Source organism: Eumetopias jubatus, unplaced genomic scaffold (genome assembly GCF_037043125.1).
Source record: "Eumetopias jubatus isolate StellerSeaLion01/CBP00866 unplaced genomic scaffold, mEumJub1_p1.0 scaffold_15, whole genome shotgun sequence".
Lineage (NCBI taxonomy): Eukaryota > Metazoa > Chordata > Mammalia > Carnivora > Otariidae > Eumetopias > Eumetopias jubatus.
In genome coordinates, this window is record NW_028274821.1 from 84,972,570 (window position 1) to 84,992,300 (window position 19,731).

The window sequence follows — 19,731 nt, forward strand, 5'->3', positions numbered from 1 at the left end:
TATAGTATGTTAAGTGTTCAGTTAGATTAGTAGGGTACCTATTGAACGTGAATGGGTCAGTAGCTGGGCAATATCACGGTTGATTTTTCGAAGATATTCTTGACATTTTTCCCATAGGCCTCTGCGCATGCTTGACAATCCAGAGACAAATAGGAAGGCCATTAGAGGATTGTTCAAAAAGAGAGTGAAGAGGCTACCTCGTTGAGATTGATCTGTAATAACAAACATGTTATATATATATATATAGACAACAGTTTTGCAAAAGATAAGAGATCCATTTGAGGAATATTTTAATATAATGATATTACACAAAATTAAAGCTGTATCATTAAATCATAATTCAATAAAGTAGATTCTGCATGGAACTACAAAAACATCCCAGGTAGCTGCTTTCTGAACAAACTTAAGACAGAGCGTAGGAAACTTAAGAGAAATGGAAAAGGAACATATTCCTTTGTCTTCTTCACTCCAACTAACAAATTTTATCCAAATACGGCAAGTACATGGGTGGTTCATGATAGAATTCTCCGATGAGTACTAGAATCGGCCATCTTTTTCATTCCCTTTTGTTAGTTGCTCTTTCTTGCCTATCCCTTAAATATCAATATTTTCTCTCTTTGACCCTACACATTGCTGATCTCACCTACTCCCACGATTTCAGTTACCACGTATATGCCTACTGATTCCCAGTTCTCTTATCTGCAGCCTAGATCGAGCTCACCCGGTCTAGAACTGCACTGTCCTACTGTAGCTGCTGGACACTTCAAATGTGACTGGTCCAAAGTGAGGTGCACTGTGAAATGTAAAATATACGTAGGATTTCAGAGCCTCACTACAAAAAGATATACTAATTTCACCTGTTAAACTTTTTTTAATGTGGCTACTAGAAAATTTAAAATTACACATGACTTACATTATCTTTCTGTTGAACAGAGCTGCTCTAGACTACAATATTCAACCTAAGTTTCAAAGGTAACCTCAAACCCAACTTGTCAGAAATTGAAAGCAAATTCTTCCCTTTTGTTCTCTACAAGTCTGCTTCTTATCCAGTACCATCATTTCTACCAGCATCTTAGCCAGAAACCTGAAAGTTCACCTCTGCCTCCTTCCTCTCCCTCGTTCCCTCATATCCAATCCGTCACCAAATCTTGTTGGCTCTCTGGGCTTAGTATCTTTTGAAGCCACCACCATCTTCCTATTTCCATCAGTGCTCCTCTCCAACCCATTCTCCACAAGGTTAATGAATGCTCTTCCGTCTACTCTTCTGTTCACCATCTTTTGATGGCACCCCGCTGTCCTCCATTTTAATGTCTTCACAAATCCTAAAAGGTTTTTCATGATTCAGTCACACAATCCCACACCCTATCCTTCCACTAGCAGGAAGTACTTTAATTTCTCTAAATGTTCCATAAACTGGGGCACCTGGCTGGCTCAGTGGGTAGAGCACACGACTCTTGATCTTGGGGTTGTGAGTTCAAGCCCCATGTTGGGTGTTAACAATTACTTAAAAATAAAATCTTAAAAAAAAAAGTTCCATAAACTCTCTCATCACAGAGCTCTTATGTCTGGGCTCACATGCTATTGCTCTGCTGGAACACTCTTGTTAACCATGTCCCAGCTCCATATAATTCTATATAACCTTCAACTCCACTTTGACATCTTTTTATCCATTTTCTTCACCTGGAAGGGCTGCTGAGGAGTTCCTCTTACATGTTCCATATGCTTCCTTCTATGAAACACTAATAGCACCTATAAGAAATGCCTCTTAGGTTGTCTGTATCTTTGGCTAGACATGTGGCTCTGTGAGGAACATACTGTGTTTGTCTGGTCAGAGTGTTAATTCCAGCGCCCAGCACAGAACCTGATAAATAAATGCTGAATAAATGTTTGTTGTATAGATGATGTAACTCACGGTTCAAGGGAGAACTGGAGACTTTAGTTACTGGAGGTGCAGGAACCTAATTAGACATCCCAAATATTTAAGTATCTGCTAGCTTTGTGCTCAGATGGGCCATATTTAAGGGATTAGACGTCTAAGCTTTCTAGCACAAAGATATGATACTGGACTAAAAAATGTTAAGGACGTATACTACAACCAAGTGTGATAATAAGCATTAATAATAATGACAATTAAAAAATGACAGCACATATTGAATACTTACTATATACCCAAAATTATTTAACGAGGAAGTACTATTACTATCTCCATTTGATAGGAAAGAAACTGAGGCACAGAATGGCTACGTAACTTCCCAAGGTCACATAGCTAGTCAGTGGCTGAGTCGGAATTCAAATTCAATCAGCTTACCTCCAGAGTCTCTGTTTTTACCCTCTATGCAATAAAGCCTTTCGGAACAAATAATCTTGGTATTAACCCAGTAGCTCATGCAATTTTAAATAAAGCTGCATCTTAATAGGACAAATTGACAGCAGAAAGCACTCTTAAGTAATTGGAAGGGGTTACATTTCTCCAGAAATGACAGGAAACAGGTTAATAAAGTCCTCAAAGCAGGAGAATTTTACCGTTGTTTGAAGGTAAGTTCTATCCCTTAGTAATTTGACTTTTGGATACAAGAACTTAATATTCCTACATGGTTTTTTTCCCTGTTAAATAGCAAAACTTACCTTAAAACAACGGTGAAAAGTCTCCAGCTTCTCTCAGGCTTTCAAATGCTGACCATCACTTCCTGTGTCAAACTATGTCAGTAGACAGGGCTTCTGGCTGGGAAGTAGCAGTAAAATGCTATCTCCCACAGAGAGACATCAGCACTATTCACAGCCAGGGAGATGGTGAAACAGTGACAAGGACTGCTAAAACACGGTTAAGGTTTGTTTAGTTTTTACCTAGCTTAATGACTGGGAGTTGGAATTAGATTTTATTTTACATGTTGCTTATCAAGGACAAATTATTAAAGACAGTCTTTCATTTCTCAGCCATCTGAGAAACAGCCATAACCCGGACACACTGTCTCCCTAGCACACTGAAAATAGGTGCTTTTATTTTAAAAATACAACAAGGTAAAAATGTGAATAAAAGAAACCCTTTAAGTTGTGCCAGTAAGGTTATCCTAACTCTCAGGCATAGGCTGAGAAGTTTTTCTAGACCAGAAATCGTATAGTTTTTAAAAAGATGCCTAAAATAGGGGCACCTGGGTGGCTCAGTCAGTTAAGTGGCTGCCTTCAGCTCAGGTCATGATCCCAGGGTCCTGGGATCGAGCCCCGCATTGGGCTCCCAGCTCGGCAGGAAGCCTGCTTCTCCCTCTGCCTGCCACTTCCCCTGCTTGTGCTCTCTCTCTCTCTGTCAAATAAATAAATAAAATATTTAAAAAAATGCCTAAAATATGTAGCCAGAGATACAGGAAATCATGTTGTATGAAGGGCGATACGCACACCAAAACCAAAACCAAAACCAAACAAAACAAAAACACCTGCAAAACAAATTTTAAAATTCACAAATCATGAGTTCCCCCTTTGGTAAGGGACCAAAAACACCCTTTTCTCAGGGATGATTTATCATTTCTTTTAGAATTATCTCAAGACCTAATGGCAGCGCATTAAAGAAGTCTAGTTGTTGGCAAGACTTCTGGGTTTATTTCAGACTGACACCTGCCACGTTAAGCACTATAAATCAACACGTGATCATTATAGGTGGGGAGACAAAGATTAGTATTATTCAAAATGCAGACAGTGTTTATTTGCAACCTATGGATATAACAGGTAATGACAACATACCTTGTAAAGCTTTTGGATATGCTGTAGGAGAAAGCAAGCAGACTAGTGGCTGTCCAAATAAGTTTGTGAAATTCTGTAACATATAAGAATTTAAAACTTTCATTAAAAATTTGACCACAGATAGTTACTCAGTAATTTTCCAAAGCACGTCATTACTGTACATAGGGCCCTTTTACTCATAAGCAGATGCAAACATCAATAACAGCTGAACAGACTGCCATCATGTATAACTACCATGCATAATAGACTTTCTTACAATAGTGAAGTTTACTAAAAGTAAACTATTTTTAAAATAAAGGCATATACATAGTTGCGGTGTTACAGGGAAAGATCGTCTGGCTATCTGCCAAAATAGGCAATGTACACCAATTATTTACAAGGGTGGATTTTCCAAGCTCTAGAATCTGGCTCTCCGCCTTACAGGCTCTAAAACCTGACTTACTGGGGAGTAATCAGAGAAGACTGCAACCATTTCTCATTGTGAATGAAATTAACTGCTTACACAGAATGATGTATAAAACCAGAATGTCAATATGTTAATTTACAGTGAGAATTAAAGCTGATACTCAAACTAGAACACTCTCTGCCTGATTAAGGATATCCTTTCTCTAAAGGATGGAAAGACACAATATGTTCTTAGAGAGAAACTCATTCTAAAGATACCATTACACTAATTTATTAAAATTTGAACCAACCTCAATAAAAATGGCCACAGATATTTTTTCCTGCAACTGAAAAAAATAATTCTAAAGTTCATATGGAAAAAGTAGATTAGCCAGGAAAACTCTGAAAAAGAAGAACAAAGAGAGGGAACTAGATTCATGAGATACTGAAACATACTTTAAAGCCTCAGTAACTAAAAATATGTGGCACTGGCATAAGAATAGACAGAAGACCAAGAGAAGAGAACAAAGAATCCAAAATCAGACCCCAAAACAGACAGGACTTCAGTATATATGATAAAGATGATATTTCAAATTAGGAAGTAGGAAAATTTGGAGTGTCTGGCTGGCTTGGTTGGAAGAGCATGTGACTCTTGATCTCAGAGTCGTGAGTTTAAGTCACACGTTGGGTGTGGAGATTACTTAAAATAAATTAATAAAATAAAATTTTTAAGAAAGTAGGAAAATTTAATGGCTAGATGGCTATCCAGTAGGGAAAAAACTGGATAGCCATCTAGAAAAAAGTTGGCTCCATACTTTGCACCACACACTTGGATAATTCCAAATATATCAAAGATTTAAATGTAAAAAAAAAAAGCAATAAAAGTGCTGAAAGAAAATATAAGAAAATAAGTGTTATTATTTTATAACCGAGAAGATCTTTCTATTATGATTAAGATTAATAAACCCTGGGGTGCTGGCTGGTTCAGTTGGAAGAGCAAGCAACACTTGATCTTGAGTCATAAATTCAAGCCCAATGTTGGGTGTAGAGAGTACTTAAAAAACAAAGAAACTTAAAAAAAAGATTAATAAGCCCAGTTACAAAATCAAAGGCTTGTGCATAGTAAAATACAGCATAAGCTAAATCAAAAGTGAAATGATGAACTGGGGAAAATATTTGCAAGGCACATTACAAAGATTAATCTCCTTAATATAGAAAGAGCTTCTCCAAATCCGTAAGAAAAAGACCACTGATCCAATAGAAGAATGAGTGGAAGACAACAGGGAATTCACAGAAAAGGGAATACAACTAACTCAAATACATGAAAAAGATGCTTAACGTTACTGATAAGAGAAATAAAATCAAAGCTACGCTACAATATCATTTTTAACCTACCAGTTTAGCAAAATTTCCAAAAGTTTGAGAATATACACTGTTGGCAAGAATATGGGGAAACAAATACTCATATGAAGATGATAGGAGTATAAACTGGAACAAATTCTTTAGAAGACAATTTGGCAGCATCTATATTCCATTAACACAGGAATTCTACAACTAAAAATTTATACTAACAATATATTCTCGGGCGCCTGGGTGGCTCAGTTGGTTGGGCGACTGCCTTCGGCTCAGGTCATGATCCTGGAGTCCCGGGATCGAGTCCCGCATCGGGCTCCCTGCTCAGCGAGGAGCCTGCTTCTCCCTCTGACCCTCTTCCCTCTCGTGCTCTCTATCTCTCATTCTCTCTCTCTCTCAGATGAATAAATAAAATCTTTAAAAAAAAAAAAACAATATATTCTCAAACTTGTGATAACATTAAGCCGTAAATTATTCCTTGCAGCACTGGCTGTAACAGTAAAGACTAGAAACAACCAAATGACCAGCAACAAGGGACTGGTAAAATGGTAAAATAAATTCTGGCACAACCATACAGTGGAATACTATGCAGTTATTAAAAAAAGAAAAGAACAAAGAAGTTCTTTATGAAGGGATATGGAAAGATCTCCAACATTTTTTTTTTTTTGAGAGAGAGAGAGAGAGAGAGTAGGGTGGGAGGGGGGCACAGAGGGGAAAGGGGGAAGGAGAGAATCTTAAGCAGGCTCCACGCCCAGCATGGAGCCCGACATGGGGCTCAATTTCATGACCGTAAGATCATGACCCGAGGCAAAATCAAGAGTTGGACACTTAGCTGACTGAGCCACCCAGGTGCCCCCCCGCAACATTTCTCATTAAGTGAAAACGAAGTAAGCTGTAGAACAGTTGTATATAGCATGTTAACTGCCATTTATATAGCTAAGACTATGTATTTGTTTTGGCTTATATATACGTTAAAAAAATTCTAGAAGGATAAACAAGAAACAGACAACAGTGATTACCCATAGAGAGAAAGAGAGTGAGTGAATTGAGACTGGGAGGTATAAAGAGATATCAATATAAGCCTTTTTAAAATTTTTGATTTTGTGACTTTGTGGATATAGTATCAATATAAAAAATTAAACAAGTAAATTAGCAATTTCTTGCAATCAAAACAAAGGGTGTAAGTTGAATGATATTAAGGAGCATTCTTCAGATAAGGCAGCTTGAGTCATTTATCTACACTGCAGAGATGGCCTTCTGGATCTTTGGCCCTGATGATCTTGTTCTTGGATAGTGTTAAAATGCAGATGGCTATTATTTATGTCCCAAGGTCTCCTTTTTCTTTGCTTCCCTTGTTGACCAACCTTTCTCTTCTTTTTTTTTCCCCCCAATACCCTGTGGAGAGAGTTGCCTAACAAGCCTGACTGCAAGCCTGACTGCCTGCTTACAAGGCTGGCCGTAGGCTGGCTTCTGGGGACTTAGATTTGGGGAGGGTTCCCACCATTAGCAGAACTGGTAAGAGCAATTCACTTTACCTGGACTGTATAAACAAGATGGTTTATGCTGAGCACCTGCTTTTCTTCTGGGACAATGGCATGTTAGTATGTGCCAGGCAGAGGGTGCCTACACAATGAGTCCCCAATGAAAACCATGGGCACTGAGTCCCTAGTGAGCCTCGCTGCTAGACATTTCACCCATGTTGTCTCACTTGTAAGAAGAACTGAGTGCATCCTGTGTGACATCACTGGCCTCATGGAAGTTTGTGCTTGCTTTTCTCTGGACTTGATAGCATGTGCCTTTTTCCTTTGAGATTTTGCGCTGTATCCTTTTACTGTGATAAATCTTAGTAGTGAGTGTGATTATATGCTGAGAATTATCACTCCTTGTGAATCGCTGAGCCTGGGGGTGACCTTGGGGACCTCTGATTTCCTCCTATCAGATTATATTTAAATATTAGGGCTGGGAAACAGTTTCTTTAAGGATACCTTGCATGTCTCTGTTCAAACCCATTCAGTAATTAATTTTATAGTTTAATTCCCATAGGATTATCTTATTTATTTTTTATATGATTTAATGCTATTATATTTAAAAAATTATGGCTAATGCATATAAATGGAATATACATTGAAGAAAATTTTTTAAAGATTTTATTTATTTTAGAGAGAGAGAGAGAGAGAGCGTTGAGTGGGCAGAGGGGCAGAAGGAGAGGGAAAGAGAGAGAATCCTCAAGCAGATTCCCCACTGAGCAAGGAGCCTGACACGGGGCTCGATTCCACGACCCTGAGATCATGACCTGAACTGAAACCAAGAGTTGGCCACTTAACCAAATGAGCCACGCAGGCGCCCCAATACATTGCAGAAATTTTAACTTGCTATAGCTCATATAAACACTGCTATTCATTTTTATATATTCATCCCATATCTAACTACTTTGCTGAATTTGTATGCATATTAAGTTTTTCTGTGATTCCTTAGGATTTTCTAAATATAAAATTATATCATTTATAATTAAGAATTTCTATTTCTTTTCAATATTTTTAATTATTTTTAAAAGATTTTTTATTTATTTTTTGACAGAGAGAGACACAGTGAGAGAGGGAACACAAGCAGGGGGAGTGGGAGAGGGAGAAGCAGGCTTCCCGCCGAGCAGGGAGCCCAATGCGGGGCTCAATCCCAGGACCCTGGGATCATGACCTGAGCCGAAGGTAGACGCTTAACGACTGAGCCACCCAGGCGCCCCTCAATATTTTTATTTTTTTAAAAAAGATTTTATTTATTTATTTGACAGTGGGAGACAGCACAAGGACGGAGAGTGGCAGGCAGAGAGGGAGAAGCAGGCTCCCTGCTGGGCAAGGAGCCCTGATGTGGGACTCAATCCCAGGACCCCAGGACCTGAGCTGAAGGCAGATGCTTAATGGATGAGCCACCCAGGCGTCCCTCAGTATTTTTTAAAAAGATTTTATTTATTTATTTGACAGAGAGAGAGTGAGAGAGCAGGGGGAGCAGCAGGCAGAGGAGAAGCAGGCTCCCCACTGAGCAAGGAGCCCAATGCAGGGCTCAATCCCAGGACCTTGGGATCATGACTTGAGACAAAGGGAGACACTTAACTGACTGAACCACCCAGCTGTCCCTCTTTCTTTTCAATATTTACACCTCTTATTAGTCTGGACAAACTTTTTTATTGTTTTATTTTGGGAATATTAAACAATTCTGGTCAGGACTAAAATAAGATCAATCACAAGGATGATAGCAGGCACTCTCTTTTTCTTGCTTATTTTAACTAAGAATACTTTCAATGTTTCTCATTCAAAGTTCAAAATTGGCTACTTAATATAGTAGCTTTTCTCATAAGCTGAGCTTTTTTTTTCAAAATTAAGAATGAGTACTGGGGGGATGCCTGGGTGGTGCAGTTGGTTAAGTGTCCGACTCTTTGGCGCAGGTTGTGATCTCAGGGTCATGGGAGTGAGCCCCAAGTGGGGCTCCATGCTGAGCATGTAGTCGGCTCGGGTTTCTCTCTTCCGCTCCCTCTACCCCTCCCCCCGCCACACTCTCTCTCTAAAATAAATAAATCTTAAAAAAAAAAAAAAGAATGTGTACTCAGGGTGCAGGGTGCCTGTGTGGCTTAGTCGATTAAGTGTCCAACTCTTGATTTTGGCTCAGGTCATGATCTCAGGATCTTGGGACTGAGCCCTGAGTAGGACTCCACACCCAGTGGGAAGTCTGCTTGAGGATTCTCTCCTAATGCCCTATACCCCACTCGTGCACTCTCTCTCTCAAATGAGTAATTCTTAAAAAAAAAAAAAAAAGAATGAGTGCTAAATTTATTTATAAAATAAATTATTATTTTAAAAGAATGGGTACAAAATGACCTCTAAGTTAAGCATGTGATTTTTCTTATTTATCCTACTGGCATAGTATATAATATTGATTGATTTTCAAAAAATTCATGTACAATTCAGATAAACTCTTTTGTTAGATTACTCTATTAATCTATTTACAAGTCTATTTACTAGTATTTTATTTTTTTCTAATCTATAATGATAAACTAATCTGGGGTAGGGTTTTCTTTTGTGTGTGTTATTTGTGTCTTGAAATAGTCAATATCATAATAATTTCTATCATTTACTGAGTGCTAATACTATTTTTCAGGGATTATCCTAGGCTTCATAGATCATAACTTGTAATCTTAACAATACTGTAAGATCAGTATTGCCAACCTACTTTACAGAGAAAGAAAAAAAGGCACAGAAAAGACGAAGGACACGCTCACGGTCATACAAGTGTCTTGTGACCTAATTGCTATTGAATGGATAGTTCTGGTCTTCATTGCTCTGGAATTGTATATTTGATTCTAAAAGTTTAAAAGTATTTACTGGTGAACTACAAAGGGCTAGCCTTTCTTGTGAGGGAAAAGGAGATAACTTCAATCATTTCCCTCTATTTCATACCCTGATTGGGTTCTTCTTCTTATAGCCCTTAGATTTTTTTCTCCCAGAAAATTATCTATTTAACAGATACTTTAAAACATCTTTACAACTTTAAAACAGTACATAGTATCATTTTTAAAGCTCTCTTTTCTTCAACAAATACTCCTTGAACCTACTGACTAGAGACTGTTCTAGGTGGTAGGAATACAGCAGTAAACGAAACAGATTTAAAAAAGAAAAAAACCTGTTTTCCTGGAGCTGGCGTTTAGATGGGGGTGGAGATGGCAGGTAGAGACCCACAGTAAACAAAGCAGTTATGTAATACAGAAGGTGACTAGTGCTACACATGGAAAAAGACAGCACAGACTTTACAATCAGATTGTTTAAATCCCAACTCAGCCACCTACTAGCTGTGTGTGTGACCTTGGACAAATTACTTAACCTTTCTGTGGCTTGATTTTTTCTTTTTCTTCCTTTTTCTTTTAAGATTTTTAATTTATTTGAGAGCGAGTGAGAGAGAACATGAGGGGCAGAGAGAGAAAGGGAGAGAGAGAAGCAGGCTCCCCAATGAGCAGGGAGCCCAATGTGGGGCTCAATCCTAGGACCCTGGGATCAGACCTGAGCCAAAGGCAGACGCTTAAGTGACTGAGCCACTCAGTGCCCCTGCCTTGATTTTCTTATCAGTAAAATGGGAATAATAAAAGTAACACACTGGGTTTCTAAGGATTACACATGTTAATATTTGTAAAGTGCCTAGAATAGTGTATGATACTACATAGATCATTAAAAAAAAAAACCACAGAGGTGGATAAAGAATGCGGGGGGGCATATGATTTTAAATAGGGCAATCAGGGAAGACCCTACTGAGAAGCTTCAACCTATCAGACACCTGAACAACAAAGTGGGTATCTTTGGAAGAGGATTCAAGGCAGAGGGAAGAGACACAAAGATCCTAAGCAGCTGAATGCCATGTATGTTAGAGGCATAGCAAGGTCAGTGTGCTTGAAGAGAACTGATAGGGAGACTGGCAAGAGATAGGCTCAGCGATGCCTCTGAAGGGAGAAGGTGTGTGAGGGCAGATAACATGAAGCCTTCGCCCTGGGTGAGATGAGGAGGCTAGGAACGTGATCTGACATACAGGCACACTCTGTAGGGGAGCAAGGGCAGGAGGGAGGGAGCTGCTTCAGTAGTAGTTCAGGGCAAAGACAGTGGCGGCATCAGCCAGGTGAGGGCAGTGGAGGTGGTAAGATTCTAGATATATCTGGTACAGCCAAGGGACTGCCTGAAATGGATGTGGAGTGTGAGGGAAAGAGGAGGCAAGTATGAAACCAAGGATTTGGGCTGGGGCAACTATAAAGGTGTGCTGGGGAAAGCTGGAGGTGGAAGAGGTCCAGGGATTCTGTCTTGGGCATGGGAAATTTGCGATCTCGATTAGAATTACCAATCAGAGATCTGGAGTAGGTAGATTATATTTGAGTCTGCAGTAACAGAGAGAGGTCTGGGCTGGAGACAGGTTTGGAAACTGTCAGCACAGAGATCGTAATTAAAGTCATGAAACTAAGTAAGGGCATCAAGGGAGTGAGCTGTAGCTGCAAAAAAGAGGAACAATGACAGAGGCCCAGGGCCACTCCAATGATAAGAGCTCACAGAGATGTGGAAAAACCAGCAGAAGAAACAGAAAATAAGCTGTCTCCAGATCTCTTTTGCCCTGAGGCAATCAAACAACTTGAATTTAGGTTTTAAAGATCTAATCCAGAGAAGGGGACCCCTGAGAGCAGGGTCTGCCTAAGATGGGACTCTGATAGGAACCCAGCCCTGTTAAATTGGAATCCTAAAGGGCTACACCTTTCATGTAAGGATGAACCAAAACGAAACTTTTCACCTTTCTTCCCCATGACCATTCTTCAAGAGGCCTGCAAGGAAAATTTTCTCAGTACTGAACAGAGCAGAGACAAACAAAAAAAGAAGAGTGCCCAAGGATTGTAATTATAAGCTCCCCTCTCACGTTTGCAGCCCAAATTCATACCATGACGGTAATCCTAAAAACATGGTCCCGACATGGTAATGTCTCCAGGTGTCTAGCCAAAGCACACACACACTGTCCCTGGATGCAAGTATCTTCATTCTAGGGCTCAGTGAATTTCCCACAAACAGTTTTAAGGATAATGATAAGAAACTGGTCAAAGGTCATCAAGCATTCAAGAATACAAAAATACTAAAGGGTGTCTTTCAGCAGCAAAAGCAGATTTCAGGTATAAGAATTCTCAGATAGATAATAAGTAATAAAATAAGTATGCTTATTAAGTTTAAAGAAATAAAGAACAAACTTGAAAACAGAAAAGAGGAAACTATAAAAAAGGCAATGGGTTATTTTAAAAGGAACCAAACAGAACTTCTAGAAATAAAACACAACCAATATAAAACTCAACAAATGGGTTTATTTATTTATTCTTTTTATTTAAAGATTTTATTTATTTATTTGAGAGAGAGAGAATGAGAGAGAGAGAGAAAGCACATGAGAGGTGGGAGGGTCAGAGGGAGAAGCAGACTCCCTGCTGAGCAGGAAGCCCAATGCAGGACGCAGTCCTGAGACTCCAGGATCATGACCTGAGCCAAAGGCAGTTGCTTAACCAACTGAGCCACCAGGCGCCCCAACAAATGGGTTTAAAAGCAAGTTAATTGCAGCTAAAGAAAGAATGTGTGAACTGAAAGACAGATCAGAAGAAATTATCCAAATCTCAACCAGATAGACAAAAAGATGGAAAATGTAGAAAAGAAGTCAAGAGATGTGGAAGACACAGGGAGAATGCTGTGCTAATAATATACATGTATGATGAGTTCCAGAAGGGGATGAAAGAGAAGCCAGGGGATCGCCAATATTTTAAGAGATAATGGCAGAGAATTTTCCAGCAATAATGAAAAACTCCAACATTTCAATTCAAGACATCCAACAAATCCCAACAGGTTATATAAAGAAACAAAATGTAGACATATCACAGTATAATCGTAGAACACCAAAAAAAAAAGAGAGAGAGAGAGAGAATGTCTTCCAAAGTAGCAAAGAAGAAATGGAATGAATGCAGCTGACTGGCAGAAGAGCTTTTAACACGCTCTGGTTAGGAGGGTGAATGCCTTAACAGACTGCGGCCATCTGCAGCCATCAGTCAAATACCTTAGGATGGGGCTGTTTACATAAATATCACTGTTTTGACAAATGCATAAGTCATGTTCACTGGCAGAGATCCAGTTCTGTCGCAAATATTTAAATACTCAAAGGATTTTCTTCTTCCAAAGAGAAGAAAGCAGAACTAAAAGACGTGTCGCCCAGAATGACTGAGGGGTTTATTTTACTCCCACTAGTACTGTATTACTACAGATAGGGCCATTTCAATTTGCCCATTCCCTAATGACAATCTGAGAGCCAAAGAGTGGGCCATACTTGTTACATAGATCTTGGCATTTCAAACCCCCTCTGCCGCCCACTGAAATGAGGCTCGGACTAACATGCAAAACTCCTCTTTTGCTAAGTGTGGAGAGAGGTTAGGCTTTGGAGTGAGAAAGGCTGCTGGAATCAATTAGGCAAAATCTTAACCTCCATAAGCAAAATTTCCTCATCTACAAAATAATAGCAAGTACCTTCATTTCATCATTCAACACCTATTACGAAGAATATTTTAAGTGTAAGGCAATGGAGACATAAAGATACATGAATATACAAACATAAACACACATACAGACTTTAGGAAAAACAAAGCATAGTGCTGATAGATCCTTACATTCCAGGCAGAAGAGTTGAGTCTGCTCTGGTGAATATGACCAGACCATGAAGAAAGACCTGAAGATACTGACATCAGAGATTAACCAGCTAAGTGGTCCAGCTAGATCGTCACACTGAGCGTCTCAGAGTGACAAGCCCTATCCACAACCTCAAACATTCCAATCATTGTGTTAGCTTCCACTCTTAAATCTGAGCAAACATTACAATACCCTGAGCAAAGTCCCTAACATGAAATATATAGACGAAACCAAAAAGAAACGAATCAACATAGAGGAAAAAGATACCATGGTATTTTCAAAGGTAAGAGAAGATGCTTCAACCAAGATAAAAAAAAAACAACAAGATAAGACATGTATGTGTATGCACATGTCTTATACACACACACATACATCTACATTTTTATGAAAGAAACATCCAGAAAACAAATGAGAAATCTCACAGGTTAGAAGACAAAGGCAATGGAATTTTCTAAAGAGCAAAAGGAGCAGGAGATGGAAAATAAAGGGCAAGAAAATCAGAGGACTAGACTAGAAGGTCCAATATAGGAATGACAGAAGGTCCCAAGGTCCCAAAAGATAGAACAGAGAAAATGGGGAGAGTCACAAAATTGGATGGAGTTTCTATGTTGAAAGGACCCATGAAGTACATGCCAAGCAGCATGAAAAAGCAAACCCAGACCAGGGCACCCTGTTTAAGAAGTTGAAAAACACTGGGGCTCAAACTGACGATCCTATATGTTTCCAGAGTTCCCAGAGACTAAAAACAGGTCACATAAAAGAATCAAGAATGAGAATGCTTTTTTACTTCTTAGGAAATACTGGAAGCTGGAAAGCAATACAACAAACCCTTTCAAATTCTGAAGGGAAATAATTTCTAATCTCTACCAAAACCATCATTCAAACTGAAGAAGTTCAAGAGCTCAAATATTTTACCTCCTGTTCAACATTCTTAGGAAGTTGCTCCTGGAGATGCTGCACCAAGATGAGGGCAAATGAAATGAGAGTCCAAGAGGAATACATGGGATTCGGGAAACAAAGAAGAGATGAAGACGTCCCAGGATAATAATGAAATGAGATTCTGGGGTGAGGGCTCTGTAGAGGGCACCTTCAGAGGCTCTGGGGGAGGGGGGTAATTCGGCACCAAGAGAAAATTAAGAGACAGACACATCTGAACAACCTAAAAGAAGATGAAGGCAACTGGTGAGCAGATTGGGGCTGAATCAATGTGACGTTCAGACAAAAACAAGGAACAACGTTACATAATTGTTTGCTCCAGGAAAAGGAGGAAGTTGCACAGGAAAGAAAAAGTTTACTATACGGCTTAGATGTTAAACACGTCTTCTAGTCATTATAATATAAGCACTAAATATTCAGTGAATCAAAATCATGATGGAAGTCAAGGTAAAAAGTATAACTGTGAGCTGGGGATAGGAAGAGGAAAGAGCTAAATTTCCCTTCCAGATTGGGATAGTATGACATAATGCCTAAAACTGAAGAATCAAGAAATATCAACATGAGCATGTTATTTAGACAAATGATGGCTAAACACCCAAATAATCAGCCACAAAAGATGTAACTGGTGGCCTCTGGGAGAAGGCAAATGGGGCAGGGCAGGAGAACAGGAACTGCCATTTTTGGTAACACGTGTGGGAACTCGCTGACTGCAGGGTCCCCACCCTGACACACACTGGAATTGCAATGACACCCAACACCCACCCCAGGTCAAGCGATGCAGAATCACAGGAGTTAGGGCTCAAGGACAGATGGTTTTAAGAAGGACTCAAATGTTTCTGATACACAGAAAGAGTTGAGAACTACAGCTTTAAACTATATGCATGAGTTACTCTCATAAAAATAAAAAAGTAATATTTAAATGAAGAAATATACATGGAATGTTGGTACTTATATGAAGAAACATTAGCAAACATGTTCAGGAAACATATACAGCAAAGTCGGTACTCAAGAAATAATACATCAGTCACAGAGTTCTTTCTCATTAGAAATGTGCAAAATGGGAATTTAAGACTTTTCACACATGCTTTGTGGGGAAAAGTAAACATTAGACACCTTCATGTGTTGACATGGAGAACTGCATACTTGATTTAGAGGTACTGAATAGTACTAATTTTTAAAAAGACCAAATTTGTCAATGCCGTGCTCCGATTTGCCTGGTGCATATGAAGATAAGTATGCTCGGGACAATTGAATTTTTGAAAGGAGTGATACTGCATATGTCATCAAAAGCAAACAAATGAACCTTTCTATTAGTGCACTGTTATCCTGGGTGTCAGAATATTGAAATTTTGAATTAAATCATGATATATTTTTAGGTAAATACATTTCCAATTATGTACAATGGTGTTTTTAAAAATCAGCTTTCAATACTCATTCTCTATCCAAACAGCACTTTGGAAATAGCAGGGATGTACAATGAATGATATTCTTGAGACTACAAAAAGTGGTATCAAATATTATCCAATCAAATTGAGAGAAATTAACGGACTGCTAAAATACTCTAAACACATGCTAGATCATATTCAGTAATACACTTGACCTGGTACATCAACATATTCTGTCACATCATTAAGCTGAAGCAAATGATTCCTTTTCATTAACAAAGACACAGGAATGCTTCTTTTGGATTCTGTGAAGACACAAAATGCCTGGACTTTTCTGGCTTTATAGGTTTAAATAAGATAGCCAATAAAGCTTTTCTTTCCTTCAGCAGCTTCCCACCCCCTCAAAAAGATTAAAAGCAACAACACACACATGATTTACAAAAGTATACAGCTAATTTTCCTAAAAATCAAAAGCTGTGATGTCAAACTTGACAAAATGGGTAGCAGGATATATGCTGAAAAATTTAGAGTGGGTTGGATGCTCTTGAAATTCAGACACCAACTCTAAAAAGTGAAACTAAACATAAAAAATAGATGGAAAACATATGCTTGGGGTCATCTCTTGGCTAGCAGACATTTATTTCCGTTGTTCTCCTGAAATAAATCTACTAATATTTGCTTCTCCATCTAATTTTATGAACACCCACAACAGAAATAGTTTTAAGTGGCAGATCTGTGTCCCTAGCATATTTTTGAACATACTGTCAACTAATGAAATATTCCAACCACATACAAAGATTGTTTTCATTTTCCCATAAATTACTGAGGTTTGAATTCTAATATCCATCTTTAAAGTGTTTCACTATGGGCAGTTTTTACATAGTCATTGAAAACCATTGCTTCAGTAGCAAAATATAAAACATAGGTTTTTCACTTTAAATCCCTGTGACTTATTTCAGCATTCAGGGCCATCTTTTTTTACTTACTGTCACAAATTTTTTAAAAAAATTAAGTGTATCTAAAACCATTTATGTTGATATTCAGACTGTAACTGTGTAAAATGGGATAGAAATTCCATTTAAACTCCAGCAGCTTGGTGTGTAAAAGGGAAAAAGGCTGAAAACTAGAAAATAAAATTTGCCCATATACTCCTACCTCTATAAAAGAAAATTACTCTGGGTTATATAACAAAAATAAACCTCCCACCAGAGATCTTGGAAATCTTGAATTTTTTTTTCCTGCAGGAGAATTTATTATTTTCCACTGAGTGTCCATTCATGCGTTTTCTTCTGGCCTCTATTCATAGCACCAGATCCTGACTAGCATGCACAACCTCAAAAGAAAAGAAACACTAAATACAAACTGCGTAAAATTTTTAAAAATAAAGCAAAATAAAAAGGTTGGTGTTAAGGCTACTTACCTTGGGGTGGTGACATGTCTAACACACACAATGGTGCTCGTAGAACTCACCTTGTATGCGACACTGTTGGATGAATCCACGATAATAAACAGGGGCTTCCTCGTGAAAGGGTAGAGGTCTCCTGGATGAAGGCTAGGGAAACAACAACGGTAACGATGATTAACTGTGCAACTGTATTGGCCAAGTCTCAGAAATCTGACTCCTCAGTTTGGTCTGCTCACATCTCCTTTTCATCATAGCACTGAGCAAAAAAACAAAGATTAATTTGGCAAAAGACAAATCATGTCTATATTGACTGGAATAGACAAGTTAGCAGTTTTAGCTGGAAAAATATTGAGAGAGAATTATTATTCAGGAATATTCAAGCTGAAGAGAAGTCTACAGATTTAAAGATGGACTAAACATACAACAGGAAAACCTCCCAAGTCAGCATGTAGGTGCTTGTTTAGGATCTAAAAGCTCCTTCTAAGAAAATGTTCTGAAAACGTGATGTGCTAACAACCGGATTTGTACTGCAGTGAGTCTTTTAAAATCTTTATCTAGGGGCGCCTGAGTGGCTCAGTCGTTAAGCATCTGCCTTCGGCTCAGGTCATGATCCCAGGGTCCTGGGATGGAGTCCCACATCTGGCTCCCTGCTCCGCGGAAAGCCTGCTTCTCCCTCTCCCACTCCCTCTGCTTGTGTTCCCTCTCTCTGTCAAATACATAAATAAAATCTTAAAAAAAAATCTTTATCTATTTTAAAGATTTTTAATATGTCAAGCTACAACTTAATATCGCAGATACTAAGTAGGGATTCCCTTTTACTATTCGTTATGCTTCCTCTGTACATTTGCATCAGGATCAGCTGGTGTGCTTGTTAACATATAGATTCACCAGACCGCGGAAGACCCACTGTCCCCAAAGTCAGAAGTCTAGGAACATACATTTGAGAACCACTGCTTAACAAGGTCACAATTTTGGTGTTCATCCTCTCTTTCCCATGGTTTACTGGACAATGTATGTATAAAAATATTGACATAAATGTAAATACATATAAAATGATGTGTCAATGAGCAACATCATCAAACCTCAATATGTTTCAAATATAAAAGTTTTCCAAATATAAATCATTTACAACCAAGGTCAATGACAGCACCAATATCTGACTTGGAGTACTGTTTGCTATTATACACATAATTTGAAACATCTCCCCCTCTGCCCTCTTTCCTCATTTTTTAATATGAACAGTTAACATTTTTCTGTAATGTGCTATTAGAAATGCAGTTTCAGACAAGTCCAGTCTCCTTTATAACCAGATGACTATCTCTCAGCTAGAGAGATCTAGAGCCAATAATGGCCCAAGCAGTGAATGTGTTGTATTTAGAAAAAGAGCAAACTTTCATGGATGAAATTTACTTGAAATCATACAACTAAGTTCATTTATACTATATCAAACCAAAAGAACCTTATATTAAAAAGCTCGTATTGGGGGTGCCTGGGTGGCTCAGTCGGTTAAGCGTCTGCCTTCAGCTCACATCATGAACCCGGGGTCCTGGGATCGAGACCCACGTTGGGCTCTCTGCTCAGCCGGGAGTCTGCTTCTCCCTCTCCCTTTCGCCCCTCCCCCACTCGTGTTCTCTCTCTTGCTCACTCACTCTCTCTCTCCCAAATTAAAAAAAAAAGCTTGTATTGACATTAACATGTATCATATCCAGACATACTATTTATGTATGCATGTACAGTCTCCTCCAACTTGAATGTAATTCTGCTCACTGACAGATTCCCAATGATTGAATAGGGCTTGACATATAATACTCAGTGAAAATTTTAAAAACAAATGTCAGCCAAAAATTCTAATTTCCTAGGACAGTCAGAGCCTGAAATATTGCTGGAATCCAAATAAGTGTTATTAATAGTCTGAGGGATTATTTCCAGTACTAGAAAAAACTCCCCATTTCACTTAGTATTTTCCAAGACAGAACTATAATTTTTATAATAGGGAGAGACACAAGAATACATACCAGTGCATTTCCTTGTGGGACTGATTTCGTTTGTGGATGGTATCTCCATTTATAATATCCCGGTTACTATTAGTAAGTACCCCTCCAAAATCATAAGGACCTATAAAAACAAAGGGAAGAATCCTAGACTTCAGTTGGAGAATAACATTGCTCTGACACTCAAATACAAAGGTCTCGTATGAATCTCTCATTGATACAAATGGAAGACAATTACAAAACATTTTAACCATTTTAAAATTTAACATTCTAGTTTAACGCAGAATTTAAATGATTTCAGCATGTTGCCTGTTTCAACATTT

At 38.6% G+C, this 19,731-nt stretch overlaps 1 protein-coding gene across 1 annotated transcript in view; it reads right to left on the reverse strand.

The window, feature by feature from the left end:
- The window catches only part of SCAI (suppressor of cancer cell invasion), a 128,634-nt gene that overhangs the window by 11,959 nt on the left and 96,944 nt on the right, over window positions 1–19,731 (reverse strand). The window contains exons 13-16 of the mRNA XM_028107791.2: window positions 19,433–19,532; window positions 17,483–17,564; window positions 3,733–3,805; window positions 39–212 (exon numbers count right to left, since the gene is read on the reverse strand). Of these exons, the coding sequence (XP_027963592.1) occupies window positions 39–212; window positions 3,733–3,805; window positions 17,483–17,564; window positions 19,433–19,532 (429 nt within the window). The remainder of the gene's footprint in view (window positions 1–38; window positions 213–3,732; window positions 3,806–17,482; window positions 17,565–19,432; window positions 19,533–19,731) is intronic.